At 37.8% G+C, this 27,947-nt stretch overlaps 2 protein-coding genes across 3 annotated transcripts in view; both read right to left on the reverse strand.

The window, feature by feature from the left end:
* Positions 1–17,314, reverse strand: samd1b (sterile alpha motif domain containing 1b). Of its 2 annotated transcripts, XM_051906989.1 has the most exons (9): positions 17,182–17,314; positions 15,884–16,055; positions 10,405–12,493; positions 8,823–9,090; positions 5,977–6,059; positions 4,166–4,226; positions 3,184–3,274; positions 2,809–2,929; positions 1–2,722 (listed from the first exon to the last, which is right to left on the reverse strand). In XM_051906989.1, exons 3-9 carry the CDS (start codon positions 11,470–11,472, stop codon positions 2,573–2,575), a joined length of 1,842 nt encoding a protein of 613 aa, XP_051762949.1. In that variant the 5' UTR covers positions 11,473–12,493; positions 15,884–16,055; positions 17,182–17,314; the 3' UTR covers positions 1–2,572. The 2 variants fall into 2 exon arrangements, with proteins under 2 accessions (XP_051762949.1, XP_051762957.1); XM_051906997.1 differs by lacking the exons at positions 15,884–16,055; positions 17,182–17,314 and having other exon boundaries at positions 10,405–12,546.
* Positions 16,113–27,947, reverse strand: part of prkacab (protein kinase, cAMP-dependent, catalytic, alpha, genome duplicate b) — a 19,087-nt gene continuing 7,252 nt past the window's right edge. Inside the window, exons 6-10 of the mRNA XM_051907015.1 lie at positions 24,423–24,549; positions 22,497–22,592; positions 21,638–21,760; positions 21,349–21,513; positions 16,113–17,460 (exon numbers count right to left, since the gene is read on the reverse strand). Coding sequence (XP_051762975.1) covers positions 17,335–17,460; positions 21,349–21,513; positions 21,638–21,760; positions 22,497–22,592; positions 24,423–24,549 — 637 coding nt within the window. The 3' untranslated portion in view covers positions 16,113–17,334. The remainder of the gene's footprint in view (positions 17,461–21,348; positions 21,514–21,637; positions 21,761–22,496; positions 22,593–24,422; positions 24,550–27,947) is intronic.

Consider the following 27,947-nt stretch of genomic DNA (forward strand, 5'->3'; position numbering starts at 1 on the left):
TTCATTTTGGTCATACGGAATGTCATTTTTAATGCAAGTAATCAAAAAGCTTTCAGTTTTATTTTCATTACAAAACAACAGAGATAAACAGAAGCAGCAAGAAGACAAGAAATAGTTGCTGTTCAGTTCGATCAGCCTAAGGCTGAAGTTCCTCAAAATGAACTGAACATTAAAGTGTTAACGTTGGAAAGAGCACAATGAAGAAACACTTGGATATTCAATGATTTGCACAAAGATTGGACAATGCATTAGTCACTATCACAGCATCTACATTCATCAAGGCGGATGCTGGTCGCTTGTGTTGAAACTTATGGCTGACGGTACACATAATACATAATAACCCTGATGACATTTACAATTGGTTCCCAGACTGAACATTTTGGCATCTATGCCACCCTCTGCTGGCAAACCCTTGAATATTACATCTCAATGGTTGTAGCTTCTCATAACATCTAAAATGAGTTATCTCCTTTGTGTTATGTGGCATTTCTATAAGTACCTTTCTAAAAGTTTGTTGACATTCTTCTTGGTTAATAAGTCAGACTAGAAAAGAGGTACGTCATGGAGGCGGGATCAACATTGCAGTGAGTTCCAGCTTTTTATGTTACAAGTGGTCTTAAGACAACATTAGAACGTAAATCAACCTAAGAACCTCTGCACATTTTAGACAGGGAGTTATAAACGTCATAAAAACGAAGATATTATTTTATAAACAAACATACAAAGAAATAAATAAATTGACAGTTTGAGGAATTTGAGGTGCTACAATTGTCAGGTGAAACAAAGGTTTCTGTAATCTGAAATCAGTTTGACCTATTGCACAGAGCAAACTCATTCAGGGTTTCTTCGCAATGGAAATGAACCTGCCTTAAGTGACAGAATCAGTAACAGTCCCATTTACAAGTGTGATGGATCCATCTGTATGTGCAATTAGTTTAACGATACAATAGTCACTGGAGCTAAAGAGCGGGTAAACCAACATGTTAGCAATTCAGTGTGTCCCATTTCCACATCCAAGTCCCTTCCATTGTTATCTGATTGTTTTACATGTCCAGATGCATTCAAAAAGTTGTAACTTCTTCCTGAGTCTCTCCATCAGTGTCCGACTCCGGTTTGAACAATGTAAGGCTGAACACCGTTACTGACAATCCTCATTTTGGCTGCGTGAGATTCTCCAGCTTTGTTGTTGTTGAGCAACCGAAGTGTGAGCTGTTAAAGCTCTGCCCTCTTTTGGAAAGCAGGCGGGAGCAGCAGCTCATTTGCATTTAAAGGGACACACAAAAATTACACGTTTTTGCTCACACCCAAATAGGGGCAAATTTGACAAGCTATAAATGATCTGTAGGGTATTTTGAGCTGAAACTTCACAGACACATTCTGGAGACACAAGAGACTTATATTACATCTTGTGAAAAGGGGCATTATAGGTCCTCTTCAAATGGATCCTTCCATTGTTATTTGATTGTTTTACACATTTTTTTCTTTTTTTTTCTCAGTTCCCATAATATTCAACAATAGTGATATCTGATGAGCCGATATATATATTTTACAAACCGTGACGTTCAACAGCTGCATGGCTTCAGGGCTCTCTGAGGAATTCAGACACATTCTACAACTGCTGGTGAAGGAATATCTTCATTGCTTCACAACTTGGACTTCACCTCAAAAATGGAATGATATTTACAAAAGTTAAGCTCTGTCATCAATGGTGATATTCCACGTGTGAGGCCACAATGATATGGCTGGCAAATCCGAGATTAAAGGAGTCAAAGTTGCTTGCAGGCTTTAAAGGGAAATCCTCTGTGAGATGAGCCCACTTGATTGTGTGCAGGAGATCTGCATAAACCTTTGCGGAGATAATGATGCAAGACGCATGAACACTGGGAGGAACATTTTATGTTCAAGTTCTGTTTTAGAATGTCAGGAAAAAAAGAATACAGTCCATCACTGAAGGAAGACATTATCAGTGTCATTGCAAAAGAGTTACAAGAACAAATATCCAATCAGAATTTAACTGTAACCAGACAGTTTTTTAAACATTGGAGGACAATTTTAACAAAAAGTTACTGTGCACTGTGGAAACCATCCAGCCTTTATTTGGTTTCATGGGCAATATTGAAACCAATGAGGTCTTTAAAAAAAGATGTTCTGCCCTCTACTGGGCTGAAGAAGTTCTGCAGAAAAAAATCCACTTGATGAAATGAATTCAGGGTCAGATGTCACAATCCAAACAGTGGTATCCATCAAAGCTGCATTAACTGCACAGATCCACCAGCCTTTACAAAAAAAAAAAGTGACATTTCTTAAAAAAAGAAACTCTTTTCAGTCTTCTTTGTCCCAAAATCTTGCCATGCTTCTTTTTCCGTTTAGCCGTTTGAAAAAATATATACATTTGTATGTGTGACTATGTGTGTGACGGGAGCAAGAACTGTTTCTGTTCAGGAAGTTCTTAATATTTTTAAGAACATGTTGGTTCTGGGACTAGTAAATATTGTTTGGTAAATGTACATGCGAGTTACTTCATGTACAATCGCTTAATACATATACAAACACAAGTGCGTGTGTGTCTGTATCAGCAGAAAGCTTCGTCATCTTGGAAATGGGTCCTCTGCAGAACCTTCACGTGTCTTTCATAGATCTTTAGGGCGGGACCAAGTCTGATTGACAGGCCTGTCAGCACATCATTCCTCTGCATTAGTAGGAGGGACTTCCCGTCGATCTCCTGTCAGGGACACAGATTCAGTCTTTAAGTCTAGAGACGTATGCTTACTTAACGTTTCAAGGTTAATGTAGTTGAGTTCAGCGTACCTGTGTCCTGAAGGCGAGCGCCTGCTCCGGAAACCCAGCCGCGGTGAAGTAGCTGGCCACGTCTGCTACAGTCCAGTCCACCGGGCTCATGCCACTTGTCTCTGACTTCACAAAGCCACCTCTGAGACAGCACAGAAAATATGAATGGATATGTATTCATATAAAGAAATGTATGCTGAAGAATTTAATATCATGACTCAGTGTCAACCCTGAATCTTCTTCAGACAGTTTTCGTTTCTTTCATTATGATTCACTTCTATGATTCTGTTAGAAGGTCAGTTGGTATTTTACAGAGACTGCTGTTCTTTTTTTTTCTGCCAAACAAAGCCTTTTATCTATGCTCTTCCTTCAGTCTGTTTTTTGTATAATACTCACATTCCTTCATTCATCCCTCGTTCTTCAGCTGCTCCCGGTGAGGCAGAGGGAGTCAGCAGACATGACGACACTCCCACTTCCAGCTTAAAGCCTGGATGTGATGGGCAAACAACACACACAGCTATATAAAACAGAAATACACACAAAATAACACAGCACATACAATCACAATACAATAACACAGAACAACACAACTATTTAAACACAAATACATGAAGAATAACACAACTATTTAGAAAAATGCACACAGAATAATACTGTATGAAAACAGAATAGTACCACATAAAACAACACTAATAAACATCTATATAAAAACAGAATACTTAAATTCCAAAGTTTATTACATTTACAATTTATTTATTACAATTTAAAATAACATTTTTCTATTGCTCTGTTTTCTGTTTTCCATTACTCCAGTCTTCAGTGTCACATGATCCTTCAGAAATCACTCTAATATGCTGATTTGATGCTCAATAAACATTATTGTTTGTTAATAATTCTTATGTAATAATAATCCTTATTTCCAATGTTATATTTATATTTTTTTGTGGAAACCATGACACATTGATAAGGATGCTTTTCTTTCTAAGCATTTCTTTGAAATATAAATCTTCCGTAACATTATAAAATGTCACTTTGAGCAATTAATGCAACTTTGTCAAATAATATAATTAGTTTGTTTGAGAAAATGTAAACCAAATGCACACAAAATAACTACATAAAAGATAGAACAACAACAACACACAACTGTATGAAAACAAAATAATTACACAACATAAAAACACAGAATGACATCACACAACTATATAAAAAAAACAAACAACAGAATAGCAAAATACACACAGCTATATCCATAAACACTCAAACATGCAGAGTGACAATAACTGGCACAAAGATATTAACACAAACACACAAAATACAGGACACACAGATATGAATACACTCAATCAGAAAAACACCAAAACTTGTTCTAACAACTTACAGTTTCTTATAGGCATTGATGATGGAGCCTTTACAGTCTCTGACATCACATTCACCTGATCCTAAATATGAAAGAAAAATAGAGAGTGATTTACTCAGTAAGACTGTATTAAACAATAGGAAAAGGGGAAATGACAGTCAGCAGAATGAAAAGATTTTAAGTGAATAATGTAATCTCTATGAAAGCTTGTTTTTCCGCCACTAAATGAAAAAATAAAAAAGGTAATTGCGACTTTTTCTCTCACAATTCTGACTTTTTTTTCTCAGAATTGCGAGATTTAAACTCGCAATTGCGAGTTATAAAGTCAGAATTGCGAGATATAAAGTCAGAATTGCGTGTTATAAAGTCAGAATTGCATGATATAAAGTCAGAATTGCAAGATATAAAGTCAGAATTACGAGTTATAAAGTCAGAATTGTGAGATATAAAGTCAGAACTGCGAGTTATAAAGTCAGAATTGTAAGATATAGTCAGAATTGCGTGTTATAAAGTCAGAATTGTGAGATAGTCAGAATTGCAAGATATAGTCAGAATTGCGTGTTATAAAGTCAGAATTGTGAGATATAAAGTCAGAACTGCGAGTTATAAAGTCAGAATTGCAAGATATAAAGTCAGAATTACGAGTTATAAAGTCAGAATTGCAAGATTTAAAGTCAGAATTGCGTGTTATAAAGTCAGAATTGTGAGATAAAGTCAGAATTGCAAGATATAAAGTCAGAATTACGAGTTATAAAGTCAGAATTGCAAGATTTAAAGTCAGAATTGCGTGTTATAAAGTCAGAATTGTGAGATATAAAGTCAGAATTACGAGTTATAAAGTCAGAATTGCAAGATTTAAAGTCAGAATTGCGTGTTTTAAAGTCAGAATTGTGAGATAAAGTCAGAATTGCAAGATATAAAGTCAGAATTGCAAGATTTAAAGTCAGAATTGCGTGTTATAAAGTCAGAATTGTGAGATATAAAGTCAGAATTACGAGTTATAAAGTCAGAATTGCAAGATTTAAAGTCAGAATTGCGTGTTTTAAAGTCAGAATTGTGTGATAAAGTCAGAATTGCAAGATATAAAGTCAGAATTGCGTGTTATAAAGTCAGAATTGTGAGATAAAGTCAGAATTGTGAGATATAAAGTCAGAATTACGAGTTATAAAGTCAGAATTGCAAGATTTAAAGTCAGAATTGCGTGTTTTAAAGTCAGAATTGTGAGATAAAGTCAGAATTGCGTGTTATAAAGTCAGAATTGTGAGATATAAAGTCAGAACTGCGAGTTATAAAGTCAGAATTGTAAGATATAGTCAGAATTGTAAGTTATAAAGTCAGAATTGCGAGTTACAAAGTCAAAATTGTGAGATATAAAGTCAGAATTGCGAGTTATAAAGTCAGAATTGCGAGTTATAAAGTCAGAATTGTGAGATATAGTCAAAGCTGACTTTATATCTCACAATTCTGACTTTATATCTCGTAATTTTGACTTTATACTCTGAAAAAAACTCTGAAAAAAAGTCAGAATTGTGAGGTAAAAAGTCGCAATTACCTTTTTTATTTTTTATTTCACGGTGGAAACTAGTTTCCATAAATCTCTGTGGTACTAATAGCACCAAAAAGAATAATAATAAAAAAAAAAAAATTGTTTCCAAACAGGTTTTCCCAAACATTTATATTGACATGTCAGTACAAGCACAACCACACTCTTTATACTCTACAGGATAAAGTCAATCTATGAATGGCTTACATATCTCTGCACATTAAACAGGGATAGGAGAATGTTAAAATGTTAAAAGATTTTAAGTAAACTTTGTACTGCCTGTCATTACCTCCATGCTGGGATGTAGCTGATCAGGCGTTTCTGCGTTTTTCTCAGTACCGGCATCCTCAGGCTCAACAGATATTGTTTGCTCTGAAAGGGTGTGTGTGAGAGAGAGTGGTTTTAATGCTATCATTTCTGGTTATGACACAAGATTTCAAACTGAGATAAAGACATGAGATATAGACATTTGTCACACATCTGCGGGGTGCCCATGTCTGTATTCATTCACAGATTCCTTCAGCGCTGCACTAAAGACCTACAAATCTCACATCACACACACACACAAGCAGAGTTTGCACTGAATTCCAGCACTTGGGAAATTGGTGTTAGAAGCCATGGGACAATTATTTTTGTTCACTTAGCTACTACATAGAGCAGCAAATGAAAATATTCCATAAAAAGCCAAAACATAACTTAAAACCTCCAATGCATAAAAAAATACCTTCCACATGCCTTTCAGTGAACACCTTTGCTTCATCTACAAACAATTCAGCATCTTCAGCTGTAATGCCATGAGTAAGTCATATTCACTTTAGCTTTGATTAGACCGACAGCAAAAATTAGGTTTTTACAAAAATATAATTCTTGGAAATACATTTCAGTCTGTCTCGTGGTATCATGTTGACATTACCAGTGTTGGTGGTAACGCATTACAACTCAGTTATAAAATTATAAATCAGTATATATCAATATAAATATAAATTATAATCAGATTACTTTTTCAAGTAACTAGTAAAGTAATGCATTACTTTTAAATTTACATCAAAATATCTAAGTTACTTTTTCAAATAAGTAACTCAAGTTACTTTGTTTTCCCATGTACTGACTGACAGCTCTCCTGTCTCCATGTTGACAGAAACCAGGAGTAAGTGCAGAGGCGCTGTGAGAACATGATGGTTATTGTAGTTCTAGTCTAAGGCCCTGTTCATGTTCATTTTTTAAAACCATGGCCATTTGTCCACACGCAAACGAAGTATCCGGTCACTGAAAACAAACATTTTTGAAAACTCCTGCCAAGGCGAAGATTTTTAGAAACTCTGGTTACAGTGTTGTCGTGTAGATGGTGAAACCGGAGATTTTGGCTTATGACGTCGAAGCCGATAAGAACCTTTTTTTCCAGGCTTCTGATTGGCCAACATGGCTTTACGGTTAGGGTTATATCGCCACCTGTTGGTTTGGCATGCTTTTGACAGCGCTTCGTAACGTATTTTTGTTTTCATGTGGACGCAATTTTTTTTTTTTTTAAACAAAGTAGGGAAAACTATAAAAATTTATAAAATTAATTTACAAAAAGTCTATAAAAATACCCATGTAAGTGTGGACTGGGCCTAAATGCAAGCAGGCATTTACTCATCTCACTTGCAACAGATTCAGTATTCCTCCAAATGAATAAAAACAGTGAAATGCAAACTCAAAATATTACACAAACCTGCAATAATTAAATATGTTAAATTACACAAATATACTTTATGCATTTAATCTCACTTTATTAATTAAGTCTTTGCTGCTGACCTTTGATGATCCAAATCCAACCGTACTAATAAGCAAAATGACTTTTGGTGTGAAAAGGCCTTTACATTTGCCAAAAAATTTTCTTTTTTGTTATTAAAAAACAAACAAGCAAACCCAGCCCAGATGAGAAAAGTAACGCAAAAATGTAAAGCATTACTTTCCATAAAAAGTAACTAAGTAATGCAATTAGTTAATTTTTTAGGGAATAACGCAATATTGTACTTTTAAAATGAACTTTCCCCAACACTTGTGGCAACAGATGTAGATACACCAGATACTGACTGTCCAAACAAACTAATCTGTTTCAATTACTTGCAAAACGACAGTGTGGACAATCAATGCGAAACACAAATCTGATTTAAGTGCACTGTGAACAAACCCTTAGATCCATACGGCCTCTAGACACAGCATCTCCAAAAAGTCCTCATAATGCTACTTTCATCCTCCATTCCCTTTTAATGACTTGCTTACAGGTATGTCTGGCAATTTTCGAGTTCCAGATTGGTTTCCCCATGTGGATAAGATATTGTCTGAATTTATTAAAAGCCAGTCCTTGAGCAAAAAATACTTTTATAATTTACCTTTTGTAAGGTAGGTCAACAATTTATTCTGAGCAGGACTGTGCGTCAATAAATTCCACTTCCTGTCAATCAGATTAGCTTCCTGTGGGGTGTGGCCAATTTAATTCAAATTCTAACTCATGAATTGAATGGGAGCCCGTTCATAAACCCTGAATGGGTGAATATTAACAGACATATAGAGAGCTTATTAAAGCATACATTTCTGTGTAATATTAAAAAAAATTCTGGTACTTTTCTTCAAGTTTCATTGAATGATAATCAGTTTCGTTTAAGTAAAAACAAAGGGAGATTGTGAGATTGTGTGCTGACTAATCAACCAAACCCTTCTTGAACTTTAGTAACTGAGAAAATTAATGTGCTCCTCCTTGAAAAGAAACTCCTGAATCTGATGTACAGACTGTACACACTGTAAAAAATCCATTTTAATCAATATTGTGGTCTTGTTTTCTAGCACAAAAATCTAAACATAAAAATATCTTCAACCTGAAAACAAGATAAATGTACTTGAGAAGCAAAATTGCTTACGTGGTGTAAGATATTTGTTTTCATAGACATCAGTTTCTTTTATTAACACCACTGGCAAACAGTTTTTCTTGTTTACACACAAATCTAACAAACTTTTCTGAAGTCAATGCTTAAAACAAGCCATGTAAAAAATATCCTATCTTACACAATCCTATTTTAAGCATGTTTAGATGTGTTACTGGAAAACAAGACAAGATACTCATTAACAAAATGGTTTCCACCATAAAACAAGTACCTTCACTTCCACCCACGTCGACTTCCTGCTGTAAGGAGCATTGGTTTGACGACTCCAGCGATAAAGACGACAGAGATTTCCCCTCAGAAGTCACTGGTGAAGTGGTGACCTCCATGTCAGGTGATGTTGGGTCAGTGCAAGTTTTGACACCTGTGGGACCTCCATCACTGATGCTCACGGGAACATCCTCCGCTGAGCCCACTATGTTTTCCTCTGTGCCATTATCCTCACCCTCTACCTCCATCCTTTCTTCCTCCTTCACCTCCTCCTGACAAGAATATAGAGACACACCATTTCAATGGACTCTAATGTAGACTCAACAGCAGTCATTATAAAGCATTACTCAACGCTTTGTTTTAGAGCGATTTGAAAAGTATCTCAGTAAATGGAATGGATTCAAATCGTGACTGTACCTTACATCACATTAGTTGTACGGGAAAGAAAAAAACTCGACGCCTCCACTACGGGAAAAAGGCCAAATAGCGGTGTGCGCTGCGCGCGCCCCTCAAACCAAACGACCGTTTGTGTGTTTGTGTGTGTGTGTGTGTGTGTGTGTCCTCCTGTGCGACCTCCATCGTCTGCACGATTTTACGAATCGCGGTGTTCCCCTACAACAACAAATTCTGAAACTGCCCGAACATCCGCTGTAGATTTTCTTGTCAGTTATTTTGATCAGATAACAACGATTTATCCACGTACTAAGTAACTCAGCGGGTTTCATAATCAATTTGGCGGTAGTCTGTAAGTGAGCGGGACAGTGGCTTGAGAAATCTGATCAACGCAGAGAGGATAACAGCGCAAAAACAGAAGCAAACGCACATCGCTCAAACTGACTGGATGAGCCGCGCGGAACGGAACTAAGAGGCTTAAGCAGCGAGCACAGGGCGCGCTCCACTCTGGCTCGTCATGCAGCGAATTTCCGCCATCGCATCTGCTTTTACCTCGCATGACCGAAGTATCGCACTGAGCGACGGCTCGCCCGAGAAAACAGACGCGAGCCTCGGGTCCCCCCTCCCACCCTCCCTTTTACATTTTCCGTGCGCGTCTAACTTAACAGACACCGCCTAGTGAAAAATATCCAGCACAACTTTAACACAATCATTGGCCCTGTCTGTGAAATCCACTAACAGCGATGTCGTGCTGTCCACGCAGACATCAATGTTTCAGCACTGACGAGCGCGCTTTTGTGTATTGAGTGTCTATTAGAACAAGAGAAGCGACGGTGTCTCGCACGCACGCACGAGAGCAGGCAGGCGGGCGCTGCCGAGCGCGAGTCCGCACCTTTTGTGCTGAGACGCTGAAGTGAAACAGGGCAGAAACACACAACTGATGTGTCGCTTCTCTCGTCGTTTTTATCGCACACAACAAGCAGGAAAAACACGCTGTTTGCCGCAGACACACAGTTTGGATGTTCTGGCGCACACTTGTACGTGAGAAAAGAGCGGAAATCAGATGGTGCGGGGCTGCGCTTCTTTTTTTTTTTTTTTTCTTTAGCTTTTTTCTCAAAGCGCGATCATTTATTTATACGAAGACGGGGTGTAACGCTGCGCGCTGCGCAGACGTGTTGGAAATATTAAGTTACCTTTTTCGCGAGATGTCTGTCCTGCAGTGCGCTCTTCAGGAGTCGCGCGGACGGCTTGGCCGCCCCCATCCCCCTCGCGTGAAGAGTGATGTGGCCGAGGCGGGTCCTGCGGAGACGACCCCTCTCGATCTCGCGCTCCAGCACCACTTTGACGCGGTTGCGGGTCAGCTTCTCCCCGGGCATCCCGCTCTGTGTGCTGAGGTAGCCGAGTATCTCTTTCAGTCCCAGTGGTGCGTGGCCCCGTGTTGCGGCGGAGCCCCGATGTCTCTCGGACAGACTTCGGACCGCGGCAACCAGCCTATCGCCCAAATCAGCGCTGCTCTCGTCCGGAGACTCCGGCGCCCCAGAGCCCTTGAGTTTGGGTGACGCGGGGAGCTTGTTCCTCGTAGGCGGACTGCTGACGGCCGAACTGGCGCTCGAGCAAGTTTTCGGTTCTTTCTCGTCATTATCACTGCCCTCGTGGCGAGCGCCGAGCGTCTCGTCTCTCGCACTTGAAGCATCGCGTCCCCCCGCCACGGTGACTAATCTCTTGTCTTTTGATGCACTTGCTTTCACGCTCCCGGCGGAGCAGACCGTTGCGCCACAACTAACAAAACTGTTTCCGCTAGGCTGTGGTAAAATCTTTTCTTCCTTCTCGAGATTGGAGGGCGAGGTTTGAGGCAGGGGGTCAGGAGGACACAGGTTCACCCCACTTTCCTCGGGCTCCCTATCCTCGCACTCTTCTTGGTCCGTGAGACTGAGCGCGCTGTCGCCGTTGTTATTGAAACTGGCGTGTTTGGTTTGTTCACGCGCAGACTCGCCGCCGCTGTCGGTGGTTTGCTCCGTCCTCTTTCTGCATTTTCTTTGCACTTTAGCAGCGTTTCTGTAGGAAATCGACCCCTTGTAGCTAACTTTCAGCACAGTTTGCTCCTGGATCAGTTTTTCTAGTTCAGCCCTGGTTTTGTCCGGGTCTGACCCGTGTCTTCTTCGGACCATTCGGCAGATCCTTTCCAGGTCCGGTCGGGCTTTTCTCGAGCGCAGGGAGTCGATGGTTTCCAGGATCCATTCTCGGTATTTCGGCTCCGACATGTTGCAGCACTGGTTCCGTTTGCTTTGGCCGAGCGCCTCTCTCTTGTCTCCGAAGTGATCCGCTGCGAGCCCGGCTGGGAATGAAGCGGAAGCCTCGCTGTACGCCTGCGTTTACCCACTATGTGCGCTTAAGGTGGACTACTTGCGAGGAGAATCATCCGCTACGCTCTGCGCCGATGCGAGGCGCTCATTTAAGGTGGTATTGCAGAGTTACACGTTTTGCGCACCTCGTCAACGGGCGTTTGTTCACGCTCGCGCTGCAGTCCATTACACCTTATCCAACAGATTTTTTTTATTTTATTATTATTTTTTTTCATATGTGATCTCTATATTAATTTAAACGCATCAGCATTTAATTGTTAGATGACAGATGGCTCGCTGGTTTCACGTCACTGACAGCTGTTTACAGATACATTGCAACAAAAATATTATGAAAAACGTTATCTACAAGTGGTAGCCAAAACTGATTAAAAATAAAAACAGCTAAAAGTTTAATGAAAGTCCTAAATTAGTTTAATTGCAGAATGTGTTAACTATAAATCTGGTCTAAAATTTGCATTGTAATAATTAGTGAAAGCAGCATGAAGGAATTGAAGAGCTGACCTTTAGAATTGTATCTAACCTGGCATCTAGTAACATGAATTATATTGCTTATTTAAAAATTCATACAGGCATATATTTGCAGAAGGCTTAGAGTTGCCTTTATACCCAAAACACATTTACTAACAGTTGTTAGATCTTTAATGTATGGGCATACATCTTCTCAATCTTTTCATTTCTTATCTCTGGTAATACAATGACCAGATGCACTTTATAATGCAAACATGTTATACAAACTGCTAAACAAATTCAGAAGTGTTTCATCTTGAATATAATGGATGACCACACTTAATATACTTAACTTGTTTTGGAGGTTCTGGAGCAGTGGGTGTGAAATAGTCCCCTCAACTCATCTCTCAGTCTTCGTGAAAAATGGTGCAGTATCCCTCTATACACACAGTTCTGCCATGACATGCTGCTGCTGTACAATATAACGTACATGAATTACCCATAGCAGTTCTATCCAACTTATTTTTCAACGTGGATGTAAGGTGTTTTCTGTGAATGTGCGAGACATCCGATTTATTAGCCTCTATAGGGAAACAACGAGAAGAATATCTAAGTGCAGTAAACTGTAAAACTGTAAAACCAGCATGTTTATAATTAAGAAATTAAAATAATATGGTAAGAAATACCAGTTTGAAATATCAAGGAGCATAACGAGCTGTTTTGTACAGATGAAAATAACTGGAAGTGAGTAACACCGGAAGCCAGACACATTAAATTTTCAAATGGCCGCGCCCGCTTTTACCTGAAAAATAAGGTGGATACAGGTGGAGCTGGGGAAGGTGGAGGGTTTCTGAAAGCTCGCTGCAGTTATTGCAAACGCTGACCAAGTATTTGAAGGTTGAGCAGCGAGCTTATTGGCTGCTGATACAACAGGAACCAATCAGCTGTGCCCTTTAGAGAATGATGTGATTGCAAACAGATTGAATTAAGGACCAATCAGCAGGGCCTAAAATTAACACTCGCTTAGTGCCAAATTAGAGTAAAATTAGGTGTTGGTGAGTATATAAAATTGTATCAGTCGCCAGATGGCCAGTAACATTTTAATGAAATGTGAGGGGACGTAATGTGAGAACATGAATGACGCTCTGTACAGTTGACAGTCAGTGCTGCATCATCACGAAAATTAATTCAAATATTCAAGTGCTAGAACACGTGAATGGAAATTCATTACTAACGCGCTATGTGAGAACTTCAACATCCAAAGCGCGCCCTGAAAGACACGTTGCAGTGTGCAAATACTAAGTTGAGCTCCCTTTAATGCCTTCCTTTGCTTGAACAGACAAATTCACACAAAATATTGTCAAAAAAAAGCTTGTCTCGGCGAGTATCCTAGTAAACAGTTAGGTCTTCAAATTGTGCATTCCCTCTTAAGGGGCTCGCACACCGGACGCGAAGCTCAGCGCCGCGACACGTCTTTAAAATTCAAACGCATTGTTCTCTATGAGTGTACGCACACCAGTGGTGACATTCGGCGCCTGTCCGCAGCACCCAGCTAAGACTCGGAAAACAATAGAAAACAATGCATTCGAATTTTAAAGACGTGTCGCGGCGCTGAGCTTCGCGTCCGGTGTGCGAGCCCCTTTAAAGTGACAGCATTCTAATAATCCTGCTGCTGTCTGTGCTTTTAATGTTAACCAATCAACAAAGAAAAAAAAAAAAAAAAAAAAATCGCTCACTGCTCTTGAATTTTAAAAAGGATTTGAATATAGTGTTATTTATTTGATTAGCCTACTTTATTAAATTTCTGTACCTGAAAACTACTGTTAAACCTGCCTGAAAAGCACTGTTTATTTAATTTGTATTTTTGTTGTATTATATTTTTTTGTGATGTTGCTTGTAATTTGATTACTTGTCTTTTAAAATGTAGGCTATTAAATTTATATTAATTAAGCTAGCAGTTTTAGCTGTGTTAATGAAATTGGAATAGACTAGAGCGGAGGTGTCCAAACTACGGATTTCAAATGGCCCGCAGCTTGTCTATTAAAATATATTATATGTGGCCCGCCATGCATAATTTACAAATCATGCAGTTTCACAACGTCAAAGTGGCAGTACTAGATTTTAGGCCAGGGAAACAACGCGAAACGAAACAGCGCTACTTTTACGCACTGCGCAGCGCGCGACTCACAAGCTCACAAATGTGTTTACTTGCTGAGTGTCTCAACCACATGACCACTAAACAGCCAGTGTGAAGTGTTCGAGTTCGGCGTAGAGGTCATGAAGCCATTCTAAATATAGAAACAATATTTTTGCTTTTTACCATGTAGTGAGGTGCCATGTGTGGTTTTACCTGCGGTGATCTAATTAGAGTACTTTTTCATTTAAATAAGAGTAGAGTTCTAACTCAGTAACATTATTTAAATTTCACCCTTTAAAAACGAGGTTGTTAAAAGTTTACAGGTTTACAGATATTGCTTGTGTAATAAATAATAAATCTCTGTCCCATCTCAAGCTACTCTACTGTCAGCTCAAGCCTTTGTCAAATCTGTCATGTTATCATGTTATAATATATATATATATATAAAAATAGAAAAGGAACTGGCCCCCCAGATGTGTCCACAACATTGAATCTGGCCCCCTTTTAAAAAAGTTTGGGCACCCCTGGACTAGAGGATTGTGAATTTTCACTAGTATCTCAAATATTGGTGTCATAAATGCCTGTTTTTGTTTCATGGCTGGTAAAAAATGGTTTTGGCCTGTAATTTGTTTCTTAAGTCACCTGCCATTGGCAGGTGTGGCAAAATGTTAGTTTTAGACCCTATCAGCCTGCCCCATCTAGAGTTTCATGACAGAACTTTGTATTTCAGAGCTTATTTAGTAGCGATGGGAAGTTTGGATAATTTTGCTGACTCGGATCTTCGAGTGCACTGTAAACCTGAATAAGTTGGCAAAACTCAAAAAATTTGAGGCAATCAGTTGCCTCAAAATTTTTAAGTCAAGAAATACAAAGTTTAAGTAAGCAGAACTGGCAGATTTTTATTTTGTACTCATACATTTTAATTGTTTTTAACTTGAAATGTTTGATTCATACATTTACCTTAAAATTTTCACGTAACCTCAATTTTTATTAGTTTTATTAGCTATAACAAGCTAATTTAGAAAATGCTAACTTGCTAACATGTTAACAATATCATGGTATAGCACTTGCTGAATGATTGCAGCAATATAGGGCATTTAACATATTCGCTCTCAAACCAAACCGCATTCACTGCTTGATGGTATCTCTCCAAGAACCCACATTATCAGAAACTCTTCTGAATTAGCATAACAAAACAATCACTGCAAAATCTCCCACTTAACATTAATCTAACACTTAATTTTAGCATTTACTCTCCCTTTTGAGTGCCATGGGCAAAGCATGCTGGGAAATAGAAATCCCAACCAAGTTTCAGTTAAACTTAAGTTTGTCTAAATTAAAAGAAATGCGTTTATTAAAATTTAAAACAATGAAAAACTTCAGTTTACTTAAAATATGTCAGTTCTGTTTATTTGAAAGAAAAGAAAGTGCTAAATACTCATAAAAGTTCATTTGTTTAATTTAGTTTGTCCTACTCAAACCAATTATTTTGAGCGTTAGGGTTTACAGTGTGTCTTTCAGCAAAATGAACTAATCTTTTTGCTCGTTTCAACAGAATATAATTCAATAGCCAAATTCCCCAACACACCAACTTACGCAAACATTGATCAAATTTAAAATAAGAAAACACTATAATGCAGCCAAGGCCAAATTATGAGAAACAGAAATTATTAATTCATTGCTTAGCTGGGTCTTCAGGCTATGCAGTCTGTTAGTTTATCTCACCTCCTGATCCGAGTCGTTCGTCACATCCCCACAGGCTGAAGCTATGCAGTCTGTGAACGAATCACTCTCTGAGACAACTCGTTGTTCCCGAGTCATATTAAAGATTCGTTCAAAATGAACGAATCGTTCATGATCGACCCGTCACTAGACAGCATGTCAAATAGGACAGAATCTGCAGACAAAAGATGGAACTTACTAAAATGTTATACATAAAGGGACGTAAAACCGGTTTGGTATTTATAGTAATACTTTATTGGAATGATTCTTGTGGTGCAAAATATCACAATTAACTTGAACCATGTCCTCAGGAGTAAGCACTGGTATCCACTGAGTTCACCTCCAGCTTAGAGGAGATATTTGTAGCCTAGAGAGTTGCGTGTAAGAAATTCTCACCCAAAAAGGAGCCAGATGCTCTGCACCCATTCAGAGAGAAGACTTTGCCTATTTAAAAATGCAGTAATGGAAGAATAAAGGGGGAAGAGATGGCGAAAACGGAGAGAGCGATGCGGCGGCTCGCTGGAGAGTGTCGACCGACCGCAAGGCTTCGCCGTGTGAATCGCGCACAGAGCGTGTGCAATTTCGTCAGGTACTAGAAATGTATAACCCAATGAGAACCGTAACAATTATAGTATTAACAATACTAAACAAACGAAACGAAAACATTCATCCCCTCCTCTGCACGAAGGCTTGACGCGGTCCGCTGTCGACTCATCGCAGCCTGCTATCTGTCAGCTAGAATCAATGAAACGACTGATGAGCCAAAATATTGACACTTGTAGGATTTCATGGCACATTTCATAGGTGAAAGTTCAAAGTTCATCAGTGAATATTTTACAGAGCGCAGTGGACCTACAGCTGAAAGAAGAAAAGAAAAGAGGTGCTCATATTATGAAATCATGGCTTCTTTTCTATGCCATTTTCACTTTGTCATCCCTTTCAGTGCATTTTAAGAATAAAGAAACACATGACAGTATACAGGACCAAAAATATTTCGGTTATTACACAGGAATACATATTTTTTCGTTCTTTTTTTTTTTCTATTTTTTTGTATGGTTGTTATGGTGACCTAGTGGAGAACTTGCACCTTAGCGGTAACTGCTCAAGATTAGAGATATAACTAACCCCGTCTGTCTTTGTGCGGAAACAACAATCCCAGTCCACAGGCCAACAATTACACCCTATCAAATCCATCATGATTAATATCACATGAACAGAGATTTAAAAAAAAAAAAAAAAAAAAAAAAAAAAAGAGAAAATTACAAACATGATTAAAATAGAGGAGATGATAAAGGCCTCACTGTTTATCCCTGGAGGTCTTCTCTGCACTCTTCCGCTGGTTTCTCTGCTGTTTAACAGGAGGAAGGATCGGTTTTAAGATTCATGCACTTTTTCTCCTTCTCTCTCTTTCTCTCCACCTATATCCCTCTCTCTGATTTCTATCGTTTCTTCCTCTAGAACTCGGCAAATTCTTTTGCACACTTCTCCGTGAACGACACACGGATCTCTTCTTCCTCGTAGTCGTCGAAGTTGCTGGTGTCCCCGGGACCTCTGCATTTAGGCACAAATGGGGCCTCCACCTGTGGAAACACACAGATAAAGAGATATTTACCCGATCTTAAAAATTTAAAGACTAGTTAATGTTATCATGTTTTCACGCTTGATAGACATTTGAGCATAAAATATGGGTGCACTTCTATTATTTTCCTTACTGGTACTCACTAGTAACAATGTATCTCTTCGCTCTTACTTTTAAATATGACAATGATCATATAATTCCCCTTTGTTTTTGAGTACCAACAAAAATCACACAATATTATATATGCTTCTTTTCATCTAACAACATTTGTCATCATCATTTGTGCTTGGTTTACCCTTGACATGGATCATATGTGACCCGTGCTGGCAAAGTGAGTCGGAGTGCGCACAGGCTAATTACGAGCCACAGGCAAAACAAGTGAAAAATGTTGATTTTGTCAAATTTGAGTAAATATATTTTTCCTAGATATCTGGTTTTGACAAATTGACTTTGCTGACTCTATCGAATGTGACAAGAACTAGAAATAACAAGAACTCATTTTTTTCGTGACTCATTTTGCCAAAAATAATTTTCAAAAAATATATACAGATTAGAGCTGCATGATTCTGGATAAACTGAGAATCACATTTTTTTTGCTTCAGATTTTTTATTTCAAAAACAAAAAGTAATTTACTAGAGGTTCTGACAAAATGTTAAAGGTGCAATGTGTAAATTTTAGGAGGATCTATTGACAGAAATGCAATATAATATACATAACTATTTTTTCAGTGGTGTATAAATACCTTACATAATGAACAGTTATGTTTTTATTACCTTATAATAAAGCAATAAGTCCCAAGAAGCCGTGGTTTACAGTGAATTTATAACAGCTAAGGGAATTTATAACGCCCTTAGCTGTTATAAATTCACTGTAAACCATGGCTTCATGGGGCTTTTATAAAACGGTTACCACACAATACAAATATTAAAGCCAAAAAATATGTATCAATGCAACTTTCATGAAGTAGAATCATTAAAAGCCTTCCTTCCGCTGGAAAAAATAGTCCCTGACTGTGAACAGCAAGAGAAGTTACATGATTATGCCATTAGATGGCAGCAAAGATTGTCTTTATGAGCGAGTCACTCAGTCGCAAAGACTTTTATATTGAAACTTGTTGTGAACACGGAAAAAGACACAAATGACAAATGCTTTGACTAACGTTGTCAGTGTCAGCAGGGCACGGGAAACCCCATTAAATGAGGACAAGATCACAGCAGACATTCAAACGGATTTTTTATTATGAACATAGGACTGACCTGAAGGAAAATGCTAAATCTGAATGCAGTTAATACGCTCGGTCACTCGATATCTACAATACTCTTGTACATAATGCAGTAAGCTTAAATGAACAAAATCAATTGAGAACAAACACATGTTCATGTTGCTAAGAGTGTCAGCTGTATGTTTTCAGGAATTTTACAACGGCTTCGAACGCGGCTCAACCATTTAGAATCAAGGGCCGGAACTATCCGTTTTATAATGAGCCATTTCTATCTCATACACCGCGGGTCCCCTTACATGTTAAGTCGCCATTTTGCGCCGGCATGTTTCTACAGTAGCCCTAAACGGACAAACTGCTCTAAAGAGCGTGTTTGATTGACTAGCTACTTTCTGCTGTCTCAGATGACGACATCGTTGTCCTGTGTTGGTAGTTTCTCTATATTGCAATTCACAATCTCACCACTAGATGCCACTAAAATTCACACACTGCACCTTTGCTGCAGTCTATTTAAAACGTTTAATTAATCTGAATGAATTATTTAAAAAAAAAAATCGGTTTGGATGAATGATTCAATAGCCACGTTTACATGTACACTTTTTTTGTCATTCCAATTAAAATCATTCCGACTGAAAGATTCGGTGGACTGTTTACATGAGACGTTATCTAATCCAATATGGTGTTTACATGTGCCGGCGCGTTTTAAATCTGAATGACTTTGTGACATGTGCACATTAGCCCATGTCCTGTTTGCCGCCTTTTATTCCTGTCAACATGGAGTTCCATTATTTCTTATGCGTGCTATTTTTATGTAAAGTGTTGCTCTTAATCAAGCAACAGTGTGAATTTGTAGCATATTACTGCTGGAAGGTATGAGGAAAAGATGGGCACAGGAAGCTGACCTGTTTGGTGGCGGTGCATCTCTAAGGAGCATCTCAATACTACCCCTCCCTCCTCCGAAAAGCAGAAGCGTGTGGATGAAGGTCCGTAGTAATTACGTAGTTCCTTCAGTGTATTTAATAAATGTGTTGTTTCAGTTTTACTTCAGTTTGATTTTGCCGCTGCGATTGTGCATTCTGACGACCCCTGGCCTCTTGACGTGATGATGTAGACTCAAAGTAACGCATTTACATGGCCGAATTTTTACTTTGTTCGGTTTATAAAAAGGTTTATCCCACCCCTCTCAAACTTATTACAATTTAATACGGTTTGGGCATTTTTATTCCGATTGAGGTGTTTATATGGAGCATTTTCATTCAGATTGGACTTTTAAACCGATTATAATGCTCCATGTAAACGCACCTAATGACTCATTTATAAATACTTCACTTGTTGTATTACTGCATGACTCAATGTTTTTGAACTAATCTCTTGAATGAATGATTCAATGACAAACACATTTTTTAACAGTCACTTGTCGCCACCTACTGGCGTAATGATGTAATTGACAATCGTTATTTGAAGCGCCATGTTACTTTCAAAAGCTGCTTTACTCTATTTTGATCGCTTCCATTGACATCAGTGTTTATATCTGAACTATAAACTTTTATCCCAGTACTTCTGAGGTCATTTGAATATTTGTAACAGAAATAATGATACTGGGGGACTACTCCATACCTATACATGACAACTGCTCTTTTTGGGTTAGTCATAATGCAATATATAATAAGAGATACAAGAATGAAGCCCCGTTCACATCGCCAGTGACACGCAGTGACATGATCCCATTTTTTTCAATGGAGTGCTGGCGATTTCCGGCGACATTAGCGACAGTGACTGTTGGCGTCAGAATGTAGGAGCGAGTCATGTGACAAAAGTTCAAAAATGTTAACTTCATGAAAATGTGCAGCGAATTTAATGAGCAACAACCAATACGAGTGAAGACTGTGAAGTTCATGTCACCGTCTCGAGTGAAGGCAAGACAGGACAAAGTGCTTGAGCGATTTCACTGTATATGATTTGACTATAACCACATACATGGATGTAAGTCTAAGTGAGTTTGATTCATACACATTGATAGTTTGTGTGTTGTTAATTATATGATGCAGTGAGCAGTTTAGAACTACTGCAGTTCATATTCCAGTTTCCTCTGAATTATGTTGATTATTAGGGACAAAGAAAATTAATTATTTGTAAAATTCGAATGAATTTTAGTATTTTTGGACAGATGAGTGAATTTAATTGTTTGATTTATTGATTGTTAATCTGGTTAATCTTAAAATTAAGCATTTTCCCATTTCACAGACAAGGCTTAAGCTAGTCCCAGACTAAAATGCATGTTTGAGCTGTTTTAACTGAAAGCAACTCGTACTGACAGATCTTAAAATATGTCAGTGCCATTGTTTTGTCTCAAGATGCACACCAGTAATGTTTTTTTCTAGTGTATGTTTATAAAAGCAACTTAAATGCCCTAATTGAACTAAGGCCTAATCCTGGTTTAGGCTAAACCCTGTCTGTGAAACCGGGCCTTTATGTATTATATGTACTTTATGCATTCTATTTATGTTTCGTCTTTTCCCTTCAAAATGTGTGTTTTAGTGGCAAGAAAACGGATACATTGTCTATTCTACAACATGGAATAACCGCCTCACCGCCAGCTTTACTGATGGAGCTAAACACTGAATACATCAGATTACTGTCAGTGATTAAGGGATTGTGTGGTTCCTCACCCTCCGCTGGTAAATGGCTATCCAGTCAGTAGTGGAGAACCACTTGTGTCCTTTGATGTCGTTAACTCCGTTTTTAAGGTTTCCGTAGCGTTTGGTGAGATCCACCTGCAGCAGGTTTCTCAACAGGTCCTTCAGGTCCGAACTGAAGTGCGACGGGAATCGTACCTGTGATGAGAAACTGTGCTTGAGCAAAACTAAACAACCACAAAGAAGGAAGCCAAGAATCTCAGATACTGCAGAAAAATGTGATTCATTTAGAAATCTATAGGCTCTAGTTTGGCAAAATTACCTTTCCTGAGACAATCTTTTCGTAGATCTGAATGGGTTGATCGGCGAAAAATGGAGGATAACCAGCAGCCATCTCGTACATCAACACACCCAGAGCCCACCAGTCCACTGCCTTATTATAACCCTACCAGAGAAAACACTTGAAATCTTACTTTGCAGACTAAATGTTAGTTGAGCTTCAACTGCGTACATTTATGGGAAGATGATTTAATCTAGTGTCTGTTATGTAAGGAATAACTGATAGAAGGCTATTGAATTATTAGAAAATAATGCACACCCAAGGTGGTAATGCGGTCACGATGCATAGTTGCAAAACTATTTCACTGTTAAAATCGTCAGAGCAGCGCTGACAATAGGTTTCTGTGCGAGTGTGTGTCTGTACTATATGTGTGTGCGTTTGAGTAAGAGAGAGAGAGAGATGATTTGTCGCTTTTATCCTACTGTTTACTATATTTATTTGGTTGGTCAGTGTTGTTGTGGGTTTTGTTTCTTTTGCTGTTGAAATTATAATAATTATAATAATTATAATAATTTGGCTAAGTGTAATGCGGTCAAGATCTGCCTGGAAATACTTTGGCCGTGCATTTCCTTGAAAATAATTATACACCTTAGAACATTTGTGGTACGTCATCCAATCAGACTGAAGCATTCAACAGCCCCGTAGTGTACATTTTAATATTAAATTGTTTTATTTCAGACAAATGACGTGTTTGGAGAACTGTGCAGAACTAAATCATCTGTCAGCTGAAGGCTCTTGCAGTGAAAGCGCTTCATTAATTATAATGTGAGTGCTGTAGTTTGTTGCATTGATTGTAGACGTGTCTCCGTCTCTTCAGGGAAACTAGGACAGCGTGGCTCACCTTGCTGAGGATGATCTCTGGGGCCAGATACTCCGGGGTCCCGCACAATGTCCACGTGCGGCCCTTCACCCGCTTCGCGAAACCAAAGTCTGTCACCTGAAACAAAGTTGCCGCAGATGACTGTGTGATTTATACACAGAACATGCATGCTTACATGCCAGAAACATTTCTTTGATATCATTCTCATATTAGCCATGAGGGGGCAGTAACGGTGAGATTATGAGCTGTATGTGATTGAAAGCACATCCACACTGTTCACATCACAGACACACTTTTGGCTACATTTACACCCAAATATGATTTTTTGTAACCCTACTTTTTGGGTTACAGCAAAATAGCAGTGATTTTGATATGTTTCTGTTCATCTAACACAACATTTGTCATAATCTGTGCTTGATTTACCCTTGATATGGATCATAAATTATTTTCCAAATGGCACTATATTAAATATTACAGTGAAAAATACTTACTTTAAAATACATACTGATGTAAAGTAGGTCACAAATGTTGACATCTGCTTTATACAGTAATGAAAAATATTTATAATTACATTATTAATTCTGCTAATTAAGAAATTTAAGACTGTAAAAAGTGCTTCATGTCAGATTCTAACTAAATATTATATTATATTAAATGATATTGCGATGGATTTTATGTTTCTGTTCATCTAACACAACATTTGTCAGAATTTGTTCTTGACTTTTGACTTCTTAAATATTAGTTTAAAATGCATATTAATACTATATATGTAAAGTAGGTCACATGTTGACATTTGCTTTAAGCAGTAATGATAGAAGTTCAAATGTTGCTACATTAATCGTGCTAAATAATTAGCTATTAATGCTAATTCAGAAATGTAAGACTGGAAGTCCAAAGTTCTTCATAATCATTTCACATAATAACTAAATATTATATCATATTAAATAACTTTATGAAGCTACAATGAGTTTGATAGGTTTCTATTCATCTAACACAACATTTGTCATGATTTGTGCTTGATTTACCCTTGAAAAGGATCATAAAATATTTTCCAAATGGCACTATATTAACCCTTAAACGTCTTTAGTGACCCGGGACGTCATTTACCACCCTCGAAGTTAGACATCAACCTTCTTAGTATTTCTCAATCTATTCATTTTATAATAAGATAAATTGTCTTTTTTCTAATAGTTTTTTTGTAAAAAGTGTATAGGGTACACTTAATAGTACATAATAGTCTAAGTATATATATATATATATATATATATGTATCTGATGACTCACTAAGTGTAATTCACCTTTATTCCTCAAGGTGGCAATGTCTGACACACAATGATGGTGTGAGCAATCGAAATATAGCTTTTAGAGACAATGAAGACTATAGATTTTTAAAATATGGTTCAGATGGCGAATACGAGCCAGATGCTGAATGTAGAGGGGAAAAACATCTGCTCAAACTGAACCCTTCCAAGTTACAAAAGGTAACGAAATTTGCTTTATTTTATTGCTTTGTAATTGCTATTAAAATATCAAGAAAGTTTTATACTATTGCAGCAGTTGGAGAGCCATCAGTGTTAGATATAGATCCGGGTCGCTAAAGACCCAAATATGTAATAATGATTGGCAAAAACTTGAATTTAATGGTTAACATTTACAGAAAAAATATTGGTTTAAAATACACATTGATGAATATTAATGTAAAGTAGATCACAAATGTTGGTATTTGCTTTACACAGTAATGATAGACATTCAAATATCACATGAACATCCTCACAAAAAATACTGGGATGAGCGGAAAAATTGAGCACCTTAATTTGCTGTGTGAAAACAGCCGAAAATGTGTCTGTAGGCAGTCATATCGGACTGTTCATGTACTAAGCAATAAATATGTGTGTATCTTTAATTTGAATGTAACTCAGTGTACAGTGGCGTACATATGTTTATTACCTGGATATAGCCCTGCTGATCGATGAGGAGGTTCTCTGGTTTAAGGTCTCTGTAGATCAGGTCAAGGGCATGCAGATATTCAAAGGTCAAAACTATTTGTGAAGCATAAAAGCGCGCATGGGGTTCACTGCAGAAGAGAAAGACAGCAAGAGCAGAAGCCCGGGAGAAAGACAGAGAGAAACAAAGAGAAAACACACATGAAGGCATCTGTAATAATAAAACAGATGGACTGTACCTCAGTGCATCAGTGATTTACTGTAGTTTGTACAAATGTTTACTGTATAGAAACATTGCACAAGCACATTCTTGTCACAAAGAAGTTTGTGAGGTTTGAAAGCAACAGATAAAACATTGAGGCTTCAAAAATAATGAAGAAAGTCGCTTTGATACTTGTTACCTAATTAAATAACGCTCATAGATTTTTAGATGCAACCGTATATGTTGATGCTGCTAAGTGGTTCATTTTAGTAGCCCAACAAATAAATATTAAGCGAGGAGTGTTTTAACTCAACTGAGATGAAACCACAGTCTCACATTAGGCACATTAGCACAGCTTTCAGCACAGGATTTCACTATGGTGACCTGGAAGTCATTTTTAGTTCTTTAAAGCTGCAGTGCGTAAGTTTTGCCTCTTTGTCGCCATCTCTGTTTAAAACCTGCAATTGCAGTTATTTGTGGAATTATCATCTTTACGTGGGTTGTGCATCGGCACGGCTCCTCAACGCGGATGAATCTAATGTTTGCTGTCAGTCACCGCACCAGTGTGGATACTGTACTTCGAAATCACAGATTCTACGTCTTGGAAGTATGGCCAAAATAAAAATTTTCACCGAAAAATGTCATCTGATCAAGTAACAAATCTGCCACTTTTGTTCTGACCAACTGAGAAAAAAAGCATTATATTAAATCGCGCTGCCAATGGTGATTAAATCTAACGATCGCTTAGCTCGGATCACGTCAAACCGTGCTAATTATTATTATTGTTATACTTTGTTCTCAAATAGTTAATGTTAACAACATCAGCACTGTGTGACTATGTGTATTTAGTGTGTATTAGCGTTACCCCTAGATTCCAATTTCTGTACAGTCTAATCTCTAACGTTAATTTGTCATACCATACAATCAACGCCATCAAAATGATAAGTTTAATTATTGCAGCTGCTCTGAGAAAAGGCTATAAATGATCCGCCATCCTCACATGATATAGCCTACTAGTTGGGACTCCTTCTTTATGTAAACAGACGTGACGTAATGACGCAAAGACGAACGGCTGCATGCTCGAATTTCCCATGGAAACCTACCAGTACCACTCTTAAAAATATAATTTTTTTAATTTATTTTTTTATTTTTTATTCAGAGATGCCACTAAATAACCTTTTTTTTGTTGTTGGTTCCTCAAAGAACCTTTCAATGCACAGTTCTTTAAAGAACCTTTTTTTCTTAGGGCGTTTTCACACCTGTCTCGTTTGGAGCGTTTGTTTTGGAACCTGGTACGTTTTCTCCCTTAGTTTGGTTTGTTTAAGCATATAGGAACATGGACGAGATAGCCTGAACAAGGTGGCTTCGGCCCGATTGAAAACAAACTCTGGAGAGGTTCGGTTGAGGTGAGAAAGCAATTCAGACCAACAAACCAAGTGGTTTCATAATTCATAATGGGAAATGTGGTATATAAAATGCAGCAGTGTTTGATTCTGTGAGTTTTTGTGGTTGAGAAACAAAAAGCTCCTCTTCATCTTAAAATGTGGTGTAATTGCTCTTCTCTGTGCATTGCAAGAATGCTGTCCCAACAAAGCCTTGATTCCCGCTCTAGCTGCATTATAAATTTTATATATATATATATATATATATATATATATATATATATATATATATAAATATATAAAATATACCTACAATTTTTTAAATGTTAAATGTTTAAATATAAATATACTTTATCAGTCAGAGCAGGAATCATGGCTACATTCGTACAAGTTATCGTGCGTCACGACAGCTACAGATAAAGCCATATTAAACCCATGGAATGAACTTGTCAATCCATCTTGATGGATGACGCAGAGGAAACTCTGACCAATAAGAGGACAGTTTTATTCACATGTGACTGGCATAAACACATTTTGGTACACTTTTGAAATTTTGCTTTGTGAAAAAGAACCGAACCAAGAAGAAAATGCCATGTTGTAACAAATTAAGTCCCTGTTTTGGAACAAAACAAACAATCTAAAGGTCTGAAAACCCCCTTAGTGTGAAGAACATTCTAAAAATCTGAAGAATCATTTTTCACTATATAGAAGGTTTTGTTCAATGGAAAGGTTCCATGGATGTTAAAGGTTCTTCATGGAACCATCGATGCCAATAAAGAACCTTTATTTAATTTTTTTTTTTTTTTTTTTGATGTAGGTCAGATGACCAGATGATCACATTTTGCATTTGGAATCACATTTTAAAGAGGCCAAAACAGATGCAAAAAAAAAAAAAAAAAAAAAAGTAATTTCTTTTGATTTCTTTCTTTGAAACAAACAAGATTAAATCTGTCATAATAAATATAAATACAACGTGATATCCAGTCAGAGGTTTACACACATTTGACTATTCGACTGTTTCTCATCAGTCTTAAAAGCATTTGACTTTAAGGGTTAGTGCACCCCAAAATGAAAATTACCCCATGATTTACTCACCCTCAAGCCATCCTAGGTGTATATGACTATCTTCTTTCAGACGAACACAGTCAGAGTTATATTAAAAAAAATATCCTGACTCTACCAAGCTTTATAATGGGAGTAAATGGTAACCGAGATTTTGAAGCCCATAAAAGCACATCCATCCACCATAAAAGCAATCCATACAGCTCCAGGGGGTTAATAAAGGCCTTCTGAAGCGAAGCGATGCGTTTGTGTAAGAAAAATATCCATATTTATAACTTTATAAACTAGATTTACTGGCTTCCATACGCGAGTACAGAACTTTGACCTGATGCATGACGCATTGACAAACACGGAAGCGCAGAGGAGAGAGCAAAACAAAACACCGGTCACGAATTATAAGTCTAAAATGAGAACTTTTAAAGAGAAATGTCAGAGGAGCTCGAGTTGTCCATCTCTATTTGTTTTAACCATGAGAGACGTCTACTTTCACGTAAGCTTACGCTACTCCAACATCCGATGTCATACATCGAAACTTGACTCTCTGGTGAAACCGTGGACGGACGTTACCGGAAGATAGTGATTATGGTCTATAAAGTTATAAATATGGATATTTTTCTTACAAAAACCCATCGCTTCACTTCAGAAGGCCTTTATTAACCCCCTGGAGTTGTATGGATTACTTTTATGACGGATAGATGTGCTTTTATTGGCTTCAAAATCTCGGTTACCATTCACTCCCATTATAAAGCTTGGTAGAGTCAGGGTATTTTTTTAATATAACTCTAATTGTGTTGTCTGAAAGAAGATAGTCATATACACCTAGGATGGCTTGAGGGTGAGTAAATCAAGGGATAATTTTCATTTTTGGGTGAACTAACCTTTT

The sequence above is a fragment of the Ctenopharyngodon idella genome, chromosome 1, assembly GCF_019924925.1.
Source record: "Ctenopharyngodon idella isolate HZGC_01 chromosome 1, HZGC01, whole genome shotgun sequence".
Lineage (NCBI taxonomy): Eukaryota > Metazoa > Chordata > Actinopteri > Cypriniformes > Xenocyprididae > Ctenopharyngodon > Ctenopharyngodon idella.

What these genes read in the sequence shown, in the direction of transcription:
- samd1b (XM_051906989.1), bottom strand. Translation starts at nt 11,472, where the DNA reads ATGTCGGAGCCGAAATACCGAGAATGGATCCTGGAAACCATCGACTCC. An exon ending in AGCTACATCCCAGCATGGAG is followed by an intron (nt 4,227 to 5,976) that starts GTAATGACAGGC and finishes TTTCATATTTAG; the next exon opens with GATCAGGTGAATGTGATGTC. An exon ending in CGAGGGATGAATGAAGGAAT is followed by an intron (nt 2,930 to 3,183) that starts GTGAGTATTATA and finishes GTGCTGTCTCAG; the next exon opens with AGGTGGCTTTGTGAAGTCAG.